Below are 13,394 nucleotides of genomic sequence, written 5' to 3'. Positions count from 1 at the left end.
ATTGAAAGTGTACAACAGATAATACAAATTACAAATCTGAACAATGATACAAATCTGAAAGTTATTACATATCCAAAGGTTATGCAGGTCCAAAGATTAGGTCCAAAGATTTACGAAGAGTCCAGCTTCAACTTTGTTTCGGGGGGAAACTTCATCAGAAGTGATTAACACCATGCGAGGTGTGATTATTTCTTGTAATTCTAGTAAACAGGATATTCTTTATGCTGTTATGCAGTTTTTATCTGGGACTATTCCCTGTGTTCCATAGCTTTAACCACTTCTTATTAATGGGCAGACCTCGGTGACAATATGTTTTAAAAGGGAGAGGCTAGAAATAGAGGGTAAAGCAGGGGTTTGTAGCTATCTTTCTGTGAAATTATGCTCAGTCTGGTGATTTCTGTCTTTGCTGGCTTTTGATCTTTTTGTTGAAAATGCCCCCAAACTCCTTTTCTGGGCCTCCTTTGACAGGTCAGTTTGGAATTGGTCTCTGCCACCGGGATGGGGTAAAGATCAACGAAGTGGAGGCCTGATGACAATGAAATGATAGCATTAGCTTATTATTTTTGTTTATTTTGAAACCATTAAAAAAGGCTGGGTTAATTTTAATGAATATTTGTGGCAGCCTTAATGTGTTAGCACTTTTCTGGTTGTCTAGCTATAACCCAGCATGAAATGATTTGTAAAAATGTCTGGACAAGTGTTAAAGGCAGATGACGAGAGACAGTTTTGTGTGTATGCCTGCTATGCATTTCTGATTATTGTAATGAACAAGTGTGGGCCTGCTATACTCATAGGGGGATTCCCTCCCCCCACTTTCGTGCTGGGCCCAGCGCAACTCAAGGGTTTTGCCGGGCTCAGCATGACTCACAGGTTGCACTGTTGCTGGTGGTGGCAGCTGCTGGGCCCAGCAGAGCTCCCAGGCTGCATGGTGGCTGCCGGGCCCAGCAGGGCTTTTAAACTGCACCACTGCTGGGCCCAACAAGTTTCCTAGGCTGCATCTCTGCCACTGTGCCAAACAAGGCTCTACTGTCCCACCAATGAACTCTAGAGGTACTTTACTTTGGGGGGGGGGTTACTCCCCCATGTAGTTTTTAAAATATTTTTCTGCAAACCTGGAAGTCTCCCAAGTGTGAAAAAAGATCTGTTTAGCCCCCATGTGACCCCGATCCACAAATTTAGATATCTATAGATGGGGGCTGTGTGTAGGTGATCGTATATATAGATTGGATAAAGAAAAAGATAAACACTAGGCCATTTTGACTTGGGCCAAACTGCACATAACCTCAGGGCAGTGGAGGAAATAGTGCAAAGTATGAACATGAAACCAGCAGTCCATCTTCTTTTTCTCCTCTGACAGACCTTAAACGTCAGGTGATCACTTAAGGGTATGACTGATGATGCCAGGACAAACCACACAGATTAATTATATTTGAATGTATCTCTTGAATTTGCATATCTTTCCTATATATACAGGGTTCAGACAACTGGACTTTTCTTGGTAATAGTAGAATATAAACTTTATGCTGTGACTCTGAGGCAGTACTTCAATCTGTCTTCCTACTGCTAAATGCAGTGATGCTTTTCATCCCTGGTGGGTTGATAGACATCTCTCTGCTTTTTGCTTTGGCTGAAGCAAGAATCTCAGCAGTGTTAAGCATTCTGGCAGCATCTCCCTTTATTGTTCTACTGATCTACTTATTTTGTAGTTGAGGAAAATACAGTAGATGAGCATGGGTGGCCTATTTTGGAGAAAATTTGAACAGTTTTCCTGATTGAGGAGGTTGCATTTTGACAATGCCTTGGTTGCATATGGTATTGTAAAATCCAGATATATAGGCAGAATAGTCTTCCATTGCTACTTGCTAATGTCTTCATAAATGGATCCTTTCTCTCCTGTAATTGCTTAATATTTTCAGAAATAGCCTAAATTCTGCCATAGTTAACACTTTACTTAGAAGCTTTAACTAATTAACACTTCTAGTTAATGCTTTAATTAGAAGACGCAGCTGGGACTTACCCCATTGCCACTTTTGTGGGCTCAGGGGGAGCAGGCGAGGTGGTTGTGCAGCTGGTGGAGTGGCCGCATGGCCAGGTCCAGAGACGAGGGGCTGGATGTCATGTTGGTGTAACCGATGGCAGGTGGGTGCGGGGAGAGGTCAGGCAGCCTGGGAGGTCTTACCTGCCCACCCCTCAACTATTTAGCCAGGTGCCGCACACTCTTTACCTAGTCTTTTCACCGTGATTTGCCCACCCATCCCTCCCTGGCAGCTGGGTTGTTATGAGTTATGTATGCATGTTCATGAATGTCACAGCTTCAGGTAGTTTGAGCATGGACATGGATCCCATTGGTTAGGCAGATGGTGCCTGTGTTCCTGCATTCCACGGTTCTGGGACTCCCCTAAAGGGTCTCGGGGAAGGGCCAATTCAGCTGCATGCCCAGCTTGAGGGCTGCTGGCAGGGCTCTCAACACCAGGTGGCAAGGAAACCACGCAGCAGCTGGTGCCCACATGGCTCCCAGAGAGTTGCTGCTCCTTAGTAGCACCCAAGCAGATGGGCTGGGGGTGTGGGGCTTCATCAGGTGGTAGGCCAGCCACCTGATATGGGATCCATCCCTATACGGTGCCAATGCTTCTATAGTTGTAACCAATATAAGCCGTGGCCTCTTTATTCTCCATATCAGTGTGGTCTGTGTTAATACCTTGCCTGGGGACTCTCTATGCCCATGGGGCCCACAGATAACACTAACATTTTACTTGTTTTCATCTTAATATATGCAGGAAGAATACTGAACAGTCGAATTTCTGCCTTTATACTGTAAGTTCTGCAATAAAGTGGGGATGTCAAGGGTCCCCACACCTCTACCACCTGGAGAGATGTCCAGTGGGCCTGTAGCTGAAAGCTGGTGTTATACACAGGTAATGATCATATCTTCTGTATGTTTATGGATTCTGTTTTCTGTACTGGTGGTATATTTAACATCTTCATATTATTCCTATAGAACAGGAATCTTCCAGGTTTACCTCTCATTAGTAATGATAATGGCAGTCTTGGAAGGCGCAGTACAAGAAAGTTATGCTAAAGTAACCAGAAGGCGAAAAATGAACTGGGGATAACTTCAGAAAAAAGTAGAATTGCTTCAGATTGCTGTTGAAGTGAACAATTGATGGTAGTAGCAAGAACACTGTAGGACCGACGAGCCTCAGGGAGATTTTCAGCATTTGTTAATTGCTGATTTAGCTCACTTAGCCTTTTAGTATTAGTCAGCTGGTTGATACCTTCATCCACTCTCTGAGACCATCTAATTATTTGGACAACTAGTATATTTTCGCATAAAGTAGTGGGAGGAGGTGATGACTGAGAGAGGGATTCATACTCAAGGATAGTGATCAGAGGAAAGTGGTTACTATCAACATGCTGTCCTACATAGAAGCCCAAAATATGTATTTTCAAGTTAAAGAAAACAGTGACATAATCAATAACACTACTATCCCAAGTAGAACTAAATGTATATTTGCCAGTAGAATCTTGAGGTAGGAACCCACTTACAGTAGGTCTATTAGATGGAATACAGAAATTAACCAAAAAGACCCCTGCAGCATTAACTTGAGGGTTTTTGGAGCGTCTTATAGAAAGGAAGAGGGAATCATTTGGTTAAAAGCCCATGGCCTTTCATAACAGCTGGTCATCCTTCCCAATCCTAGCATTAAAATCTCCTGCAATCAAAAGTTCTGCTGAAGGGTATTTTAGCTTAAGGTCCACAACATACACATTTAAACAGTTTCCTTGCACTGAGAAATCAGCTCTATTGGTACTTGGGGGGTAAATATATATTAATTACAAGCAATCTTAAATAAGACAATTTGAGAAGAAATGCTTGGGCCGGAGGAGGGAAAGAAGACAGAATGATAAACTCAACTTTTAGCTTCATTGAGACCAAGCAACAAGCCTGCTGTATGACAGCCTGTATGCCCAGTTTTAGAAGCCAAAATTGAACAAGAAATACACCCTTTTAATTGTATTTCTCTTTGGACCCAAGTTTCTTAGAGTAGGATGTGTCAAAACATCTGAGAAAATCCAAAAACCATCCTTGGTAACCATCCAGCAATATTCCAGGATAGTATTTTAAGGATAGTATTTTAAGGTTGTATTTAGATAGACAATCTCAATTAACTTTTCCAACTTTTAAACCCCACTGCCATTCATGATATTTTTAGGTGGATATAACAAAGATGATTCTTTTGGAGGCAGAGCAGGTTGGTCTCCAGGTTTGATATGTACCAGGGCTACAGATTAATGTGTGCTTGATATTTCTTCCCCACAAATAGTTTTAAAACATGGGATTCAAAGCCACCAGAAGAAAACACATAAGTAGGCAACTTGGTAGCAAGGTCAGATGCACTGATTGGGCTGGCTTTAGCAGAGTGTTTGCTCTGTTTCAAGCATTTCTCCAGCAAGGTCTGATGAACATGCCCTCGAACAGCTTCTGTTTCAAACACTATTCTATGATCTTTTATTAATGTGTCTGTGTATTCTATATTGAGCTTAATCAGTTGTTCATCAGGGTCACATCTTTTGGACTTCTCTTGGCCAATCGGTACGAAGCTTTTTGGTGGTTGATTAAGCTGTTCTCTAGATCCAAAATAGGATTGTCATTACCATTACTTAGGGTGTCCTGTTTTGCTGTAGCTAGACCTTTGTCTGTCACCTTCTTTGGACGAAAACATTTAAAGTAAACTATGTAAAGAGTACTTAAGTTGATCCAAGGTGGCAAAAAAACTTCCTCATTCTGGGATGTACCACCAGGTGGATTTGCAAGGGGTGGCCTCATTTCAGCAGACTGATTGTCCACTTTGCTAGAGCCGGGCTTTAGGACCACCAAAGTATTGTTGGCCGAAAGGGGAACTGAGTTAGAGTTTATTAAATAACTTGAATCTGGTGAGATCGCAAGATCAGAAGTGAGGGGACTCTTAGCACAAAGATCAGGAAGCAAAGGTTTAGGAAATCCTTCACAAAACTCTGGAGGGGAAAAATAGTATCAAAGGGATTGTTGAACTTCCAAAAGTTTACATTATTCTCAGACCAGATTTAACATATGGAAGGTCTTCAGCACTGGTAAGATCAATACAACGAAATTCAGTTCTGAAGATCAACAAAGCTCTCACATTTGTATGCTAATTTGCTGCCATTCATTGATCTTGCTGCCTTGATCTAATCTCAGCTTCACTTATGCATCTTAACTCTGACTGGTCCTTCCTTCCACCCCCCACCCCCCATCTTCTTTTATGTAAAGCTTGAAGAAATTTTGTTTCAATGTGTCTGAAGTATTGTGCTTGCACACAGACTCTAACGCCTTAAATAAATGTTGGTTTTAAAGGTGCCACTGGACTCAAACTTTGTTTTGCTGCTTCAGACCAACGTGGCTACCCACCTGAATCTAGTTTTAATCAGAACTTTGTAAATAACCTTTAAGAAACATAGGCCTCTTTACAGCTGGAAATCTTCCCTTTTTCTTAGCTGCAGCCTCTGGGCTTTCAAGTTCTCAGCTAGGTTCTGATTTGAGTCCAGGTTTGGGGGTTCTTGGACCTAAATTGCAGTACATGGTCACTAAATTTTTAAAAAATGTTATTCATGAGCCACAGTCCCAGCAGTCCATGTTGCCCAAGTCATGTGTAGGTACAAGTGCAGACACCATCCTTTAATACAGGCAAGAATGAACTACTGCTCTGAAATGCAGGCCAACTATGTCTGCGTTACAAGACATTGTGTAAAATTGGTGTCTGAAACAAGAGGGAGATTCATTCAACTCCCCCATACCTATTAAAAATGTTCAGAGCCTTGAAATTCTCAGAACTCAATTTCCATTGTTCGAGGGACACTCCTTGTCCATTATGAACTAAACTAACACTGGTATTTCAATAAAAATCTATCATTGTTTGTGAGATCTTTATTTTTTGTATATAGATTTCTTGGTTTGTTAAACTAGTATTACCTGAAAGACATGCTGCTTTTTGCAGCTGTTTGGAAGTAACAAACGCTAGCACTGCACTGATGAACTGCCCTTAATGTACATAAAACTTGGTTTTTTACTATTTTCCTCCAACTTAAACTTCAGTATCTCTTTTCTATTTCTCCTTGCACAGTGTAAACCGTACAATTGATCTTACTTAGGATTTTATCAGTCACTAGCTGAATGTTAAGTTGGAATGAAGTAAATTTAGCAAATTGACATGATTGTCTGCATCTCTTATTCAGGTTAAAGTTGTAAAATTTTCTTATATGTGGACCATTAATAACTTCAGCTTCTGCAGAGAAGAAATGGGAGAAGTTTTAAAGAGCTCTACTTTTTCATCAGGGCCAAACGACAAAATGAAATGGTAAGGTGGTATTAATTTGACAGGGATTTTTTTCATTTGTTCTTTAAGTGTATAGTGTTAAGATTATATAAATAAATAATGAGGCAAGTCAGCTTTATGGCAGAATGTGTCTGCAACATCCAGAGTTTAAAAAACCCACTTTGCCTTGGAAGTTTTTACTGTAGCCTACCTTGCAAGGTAGTTATAATAAAATCCCTGGTTCTTGCCTCTGGATTTTTGTTACAGACGATTTTACAGGTATGGACTGGTTTGACTCTGCTGCTGCTATTCTTGTAGCTTTATATATTTCTGTCTGATATTCTGTTTGAATACCAAACCTACATAGAATTCCAATGTTACAGTTGTGTCAATCTTTGTTGCAATCTGGGGGCAGGCTGATAGTTTAAATGTGATAAAGCAGTTAATAAATAGTACTACTCCATGTCTGACATACTGAGTTCCTTGGGAAAAGATGGGATATGAATGCAATAAACTAAAAAGTTCTGTTTGGTTTCAACAAGTCCTTGAACAGGTTTAAATGAGCACTGTAGTTTTTAACGATTAGGTATTAGAGTTTCTTGTGTGTGGTCAAGAGGTTCTTTATAAATATTAGTAATCTGCTGCTAAAACATCCCCTTGTTTTATCCCTGGCTTTCACAACCTACCTGAATCTTTGGCATTCCTTTGGTAAGTCTTTGTCACATATGTCTGAAAAAGGAGGTTCCAAAGCCAGTGAGAGGTCACTCTTTGCATATGCCTACTAAATTTACCTGATAAATTTGCATGGTTGCTGTTAGATTATCCTAACCGCAGTGCTGCATTACACAAGCGGTAGTTGCCAAGACATGTGTGGTGCTGTTTTTTATGTGTGGGTAATGAAAAATTAAATGGCTGAGTCTTATTATGCTGCTTTTTTTCTAGGCATTTTAAAATTTATCTCTTCATACCAGTTAGTGATAAGCGTTTTTATATCCCGTTTTATTAAAGCAAAATGCACTTGGGTATGAAGATGAATAAAATGAAGATTTTATGCAGCACAGATGTATTTTTATGAACGAAGATATACATATACTTAAAATGTGCATTGAAACATGAAAAGTGCTGAGCTTGCATGCATTAGCACTTGAGTTTCTGGAATGTTTAAGTGTTATCAAGCCATGATGGCAGGTCAAAAGTTGTATGCAGCTAGGCAGAAGGAATATGATGATGAGAGAAAGGAGGGAGACATTGATAATGCAGTCTGAAGCCGAGTTATGTAAACCCACTGGACTTCAATAGACTTAAGAGGAACACACTGTACTTAGAAAGACTGCATCATAGACCTGGAAACTTGAAGATTTTTGTGGAAACCTTGAAGCACACTGCAAGCCACAAGGGTTAGAAACTTTTAGGGTGGTCTGCTCCCCCTAGCTACTTGAGATTATATGCCAGAGGCTTTGTTCTGTGTCTATAAGCATATGAGACTAGGAGTCTTGTGCATACCTATCTCTAGTAAGTTAGGGCTTTAAAAATCAACTGTGTATAATTGGTGATTCTTACATTCATTATAGGTGCCTGAGAGTAAACCCAAAAGGATTAGATGATGAAAGCAAAGATTACCTTTCATTGTATTTACTTCTAGTTAGCTGTCCAAAAAGTGAAGTGAGAGCAAAATTTAAATTTTCTCTCTTAAATGCAAAAAGAGAAGAAACAAAAGCAATGGGTAAGTACATTTCCAGATTTTCCAAGACTGAGATAACTTTCAGTTTGAGAAATAAATATAGGGACCATGACCTCAGGCAAGCCAAGCTGGTAAGGCGATCATTTAAACAGCATGTTTACACTTCTTCCAAAGCATCCCCTCCTCACGAATGCCAAATCAGACCTTTTGAAAGAGGCAACACGCCATGACCGGTTGTACATTCAAGTTTTTTATATAAAACCAAATTAGATGGCAGTACTCCACCAATCTTTGACTAGAATTTCTGGCTTTTTAAACTAATGAGCTTTGAAAATGGAAGAAGTGGTACTGGAGGCAGGGTCTTTTAAAACATTTTTTCCACATAACATTTCTTCAGTGTAAATTGCACCCCCACACACACATTGCAATTATGTTGGCAGCAACTTAAGGTGAGTGAGGCTTTACATCAGAAATCCAGTGTGGCATAATGGTTACAGAGTTGGACTAGGACCAGGAAGACCCGTTTGAAAATCCCTGCTTGCCATCATACCTTGGGCCAGTCACACCCCACTCCACCCCACCCCACCCTGGTAGTTTGGAGGCTAAAATGGAGGAGTGGGAAACTATATAAGCCATTCTGAAAGTCTTGGAGGAAGGGCAGGATAAAATGTGCTTAATAAATCAACTCCGCATGTCTTTTATGTAGGAGCACCCACTCCCAGAACCACTTCTTAAGATTCAGAGTAGCCCTTTGAGGCTAAATGGTAAAAAGAGAGGGATCCTAGTCACTTATCTTTCATGTTCCCTTGGTTGCACTGTGTTAAGTATTTTACTCAATTTCTTTTGCTGTCCAAGGTGCCCTTCAGTTTCAGCGGATCATGGTCACATCAAGCGAATGCCTTTCTTTTTGTATGCACATTTATTATCCAAAAGAGGCTTGCCCCATTTCTCTGACTATTGATAGGTTTCTTAATAATATTAGTAGTTGGCCAACAAATATCCATGCATATTGCTAGGAAATATATTTTACTGATAGATCTGTTCACCATTTAGAAAAAGACTATCTACTAGCCACTTTATCGCTTTCACTAAGTAGATGTTGTTGCAGATAAGGCATGGCTTGCCTGTTCTACCTATCTTGCAGCAACATATTACTAGTTTGTCACATTCTGATTTCAGTAATAGCACTTAAATTAAGGACTTCGTGAAGTTATTGTCTTTTGTTTGTGAAAATCCTGGGTGGATTAAATTTCAGCTGCACAGCTCTAGAAAGCTGTTTAGTAATAAAGGGCCCCTTCACAGATTGTTACTAATATTTATTTATTTATTATTTGTATTTATAGCCTGCCCATCCTGCAAGCGGGCTAAGGGCGGGTAGCATAATAAAATCAGTATAATAAATACGATTAAAATTATGAGCTGTGGATCCTGTGGAGGGCATGTGTAAGGGCAGATGTGGATGCAGTACTTGCCCACTTGCCCCTGTAGCCCCATATGTCCTCCAAAACACAGATGCTGGTGACTGCACGGCTCATGTCCGAGAAAGGCATGACGCCTAGAGTGCCGCACTGAAGTGGGGCAGCTGTAGTGGCTCTGTGCCAATGAGATTTCCATTGACATAAAAGGAAGGGGAAGGCGATTTCTTATCCACACTGCATTCCTTCAGTCTGCATGGTTTTTTGTCTACTTGAGAGCTGCTGGGGAAAGCAGTAGGGGAGAGCCACATAATCATGTGCGTGCTCCCTAGGATCCAGATCAGCGTATCTTCATGCATATGGTAATCTGTAATTTCTGTGTTCAGTTATACTTTTCATTTAGGTATATTTAGTTCTCTGCCTTATGCACATGTGGTAACAGATACTAATCTCCTGCTATTAATGGGTGAAATTGCTGTAGGTGTGCTTTGATTAATGGGCCTCGGTTCAAATTCCATTTGGTATAGACTCACTGATGAGAGTCAGGAAATTATTATGTAGCTTTTGGTACAGAAACTGGAGCTCAGCAACGGTCACTTACTGAAAAGCAACCTCTGTTGTTAATGGATAAATAGTGCAGTCCTCTGCGCAGTTATTCTAGTCTAAGTTTGTTGAAATCAATCGGCTTAGACTGGAGTGACTCTCCATAGGAGTGCATCATAAGGATTGTAAAGCATTCAGCACACTCTAAAGTGCTGTCTAAAATGTATCTAGGGAGCTAGTTACAAAAAATAAAAATTGAGTTCTGTTCCATGGAAATGCTGTGCTGGATCCGACCCCTTCCCCCACAACTGCCTGAAATGCCTCTAAATCCTGTTGGGGGGGGGGGGGGGGGGGGGAGAGAAAACCACACTGGAAGTCCTTGTATCTAGGGAAGTGCTGTATCAAATTCAACCCATTACCTGGGGGAATTCGGTATTTGAATTTCATTTAGTTTTAGTGGTCCAAGTTGCAGTAACATTGCATTAAGAAAAAACCTTTTCTCTTTAATGTTACTCTTAACTGTTAAGGATATAGAGAAAGGTTATGGTTTCAGTTAACTAAATATATTTATTTGTTTCACAATTTTGATTTGTGAATTGCTCTATCCCTGAATACTCAGTTACTCTGTGCAATGAACAACAAAACTAAAATACATCAGAATAAATACAATATAAATTCGTTCAATGGTTAAATAAAACAAATTCTCAACTATATCACCACTTCCCTATAAACAATGGAACAGAACTGAGAAGGGAAGGAGGGGGGTGGATGGGAGAAGGAGAGGGAGTTCCAGGCAAGATGTTACCTGTCACTGCCCTCAACCAAAGGCCTGGTGGGGATTATCCCTGCTTTACAGGCCCTGTGGAACGGCATCAGATCCCATGGGGCATAGATGTTGTTCGGCAGAGAGTTCCACCAGGGGCCAGGGCTGAAAAGGCCCCAGCCCTGGTCAAGGACAGCCAGATGTCTTTTGGGCCGGGGACCACCAGTAAGTTGTTCTAGTCGGAGTGTAATGCTCTTTCAGGGACATATCAGAGGTAGTCCTGAAGGTACGTAGGTCCTAGACTGCTCAGGGCCTTAGAGGTCAGGACCAAAACCGTGAACCTGATCTGGTACGCCACTGAAAGTTCAGCTGACGCAGCACAGGTCAAATATGTGCTATCCGTGGCATTCCCATCAGGACTTGTGCCTCTGCATTCTGGATCAGTTGGAGGTTCCGGAACAGGCTAGCATAAAGTGAGTTACAGTAGTCCAATCTGGAGGTAACTGTTGCGTGGATTACTGTGGCCAGGTTGGGGTGAGATAGGTGTGTCCAGAATCCAGAAATCCATGACTAGCCCCATGGGATTTTACATGCATGCCAAGGCTTGTCCAGGTTCCTTTTATGACTGCAGTTCTTCATGCTGGGTCAAAAGCATCCCTCCTAAGGTTTCCCAGACTTCTGGAGTAGCTGCTTCAGCAGTGGAATCTGCAGTCAGAAGAGAGGGGCTTCATACCCCTGCTGGAAGTACTGAATACCATTTTGGGATCGTGGACACTTGCTGAATGGGAGTATACTATGCAAATCTTTCCAGCTTGATTTTTTAAAATACCGCTTGCCTCAGTACCAATGTTATGGAGTTTTTTTGTGCTGCCTTGGTGAAACCAAATTACCAATACATATTGTATTCATTGATAGGATTTAATGTTGTATTAGTTTGCAATGAATCAAGTAAGTTAGGTCTTGAATAAGCCTTTGAAGTAAATTATACTTAAATGTGCACATCTTTTATAGTAATACATTGACTTAAGCTAGCTTTGATTTTACTTAGATTTCACTGACCTCATATGTAAAGATTTTAAAGTGAAGACTGTTTAACTGAACATGCTTATTCTTTTTTATTTATTTACTACTAGAAAGCCAAAGAGCATATCGATTTGTTCAAGGCAAGGATTGGGGTTTTAAAAAATTCATTCGGAGAGATTTTTTACTTGATGAAGCAAATGGTCTTTTACCAGATGATAAGCTTACATTATTTTGTGAGGTAGGTAATCAATACTAATTTTTAAACAGAGTATTTCCATGGCTATGGATGAGGAAGGTTGTGTGTTTGTGTGTGTGTATGTGTGTTAAATGTTACATTTATTCTCTCTTTGTTGAAGAAGTGTCCTGACAATTGTTTTTTAAGAACTTAACGTGAGGGTGTTTGTATCTGTTGTACATTGTTCATGAAGAGGCTTAGGTTGAAGTGAACCAGAGTTGGAGACTTTTTGTAGTCTCGTTGAATGGGGAGGAACAGAAGAAGTTAACACTTTTTAAAACTTTAGTAACATGATACGGATTTCCAGTGCCTTGACACTTACATGGATGTGTCGTTCTTTCAGAGGATGTCAGTTGCTTGGGTAATTCTTGTGGTCCACGTCTTGCTTCAGGCCGTAATGAGTCCTACCCTAAGGCTTATGCTAGTGGGATTTCTCCTCCCTGCCAAACAAAGTGACTTTAACACTTAGTTGGATTTAATAATTGTGGCTGGCTGCCTAGTTATTTCATGTGATACAGCTAGATCAGTGTTGAGGTTTAGTTAACCTGATTCCACATCAAGAGATCATAAGTCTGTTTTTTTTTGTTTAAATGTCTTTGATTTCTGGATAATTTTATAAATATATAAGGAGCTGTATTGGATTGCTGCAGGTTGCTTATTAAGTCCAGTGCTTAACTGTCCAGAGCTCTTCAGGGTCTTCAACAAAGAAACTGAGGATTGAATTTAGTGCACCTAATAAATGCAAAGCACATGATCTGTCACCTGTATAATTTGTCCACTGGAATCCAAGTCCTAGCACCAGTTTTGAATAGCCCTAAAATTTGGAGTAACTCTGCTGGGGTAAATTCCAAATAGAAATGTAGGCTTATACAAAATCAGTGCTTCAGCTAGCTCTTGGACTCATGCCCCATAGTTCTCCTTCAGTGGGGAAAGTAATCCAAGCTACTTAGGTCATGCCTCCTCTTGCTCCAGACAGAGCTATGCAAATCTTTGTGCAACTGACCTGGGGTGGAGTGAGACCACCTCTCCAGTTTGGATAGCTGTGCAGTTCCAAGCAGGATGCATCAGCCTAGGTTCCACACCTTTAAAAAATAGTGATTCTGTGAAGTAATTTAGTGAAATTCAAAAAAAGAACGGAAGAAGAAAAGACCTCCAGGAAGGCTCCCTTGACCGGGGGGGGGGGGTCTAAGAAGAGGAAGAAGGTAGCGTCAAAAGAAAAGCCCCTCCAACCTGGAGCTCCGGGCACAGGAGAAGAGCCAGAAAGGAGCCCAGCACCAGCATCTGCTGCCGAGGACACAGCAGGACAATCTGAAGCTTCAAATTGTGCCCTTGCTGACTCGCCACTGCTGGACACTGTACAGAGGCAGATCACAGTGGCCCACGTGAAGCAGGCCACAGCAGG

General features: G+C 40.9%; 1 protein-coding gene across 1 annotated transcript in view; it reads left to right on the top strand.

Annotated features, from left to right (window-relative positions):
• The first annotated feature begins 2,782 nt into the window (after positions 1-2,782).
• The window catches only part of SPOPL (speckle type POZ protein like), a 28,433-nt gene continuing 17,821 nt past the window's right edge, over positions 2,783-13,394 (top strand). Inside the window, exons 1-4 of the mRNA XM_015406208.1 lie at positions 2,783-2,915; positions 6,253-6,374; positions 7,904-8,055; positions 11,868-11,995. Of these exons, the coding sequence (XP_015261694.1) occupies positions 2,838-2,915; positions 6,253-6,374; positions 7,904-8,055; positions 11,868-11,995 (480 nt within the window). The 5' untranslated portion in view covers positions 2,783-2,837. The remainder of the gene's footprint in view (positions 2,916-6,252; positions 6,375-7,903; positions 8,056-11,867; positions 11,996-13,394) is intronic.

This window comes from Gekko japonicus, unplaced genomic scaffold (genome assembly GCF_001447785.1).
Source record: "Gekko japonicus isolate JY-2015 unplaced genomic scaffold, Gekko_japonicus_V1.1 scaffold1723, whole genome shotgun sequence".
Lineage (NCBI taxonomy): Eukaryota > Metazoa > Chordata > Lepidosauria > Squamata > Gekkonidae > Gekko > Gekko japonicus.
The sequence above is the reverse complement of the archived record's forward strand: the minus strand, read 5'-3'. Positions and strand labels throughout refer to the sequence as shown.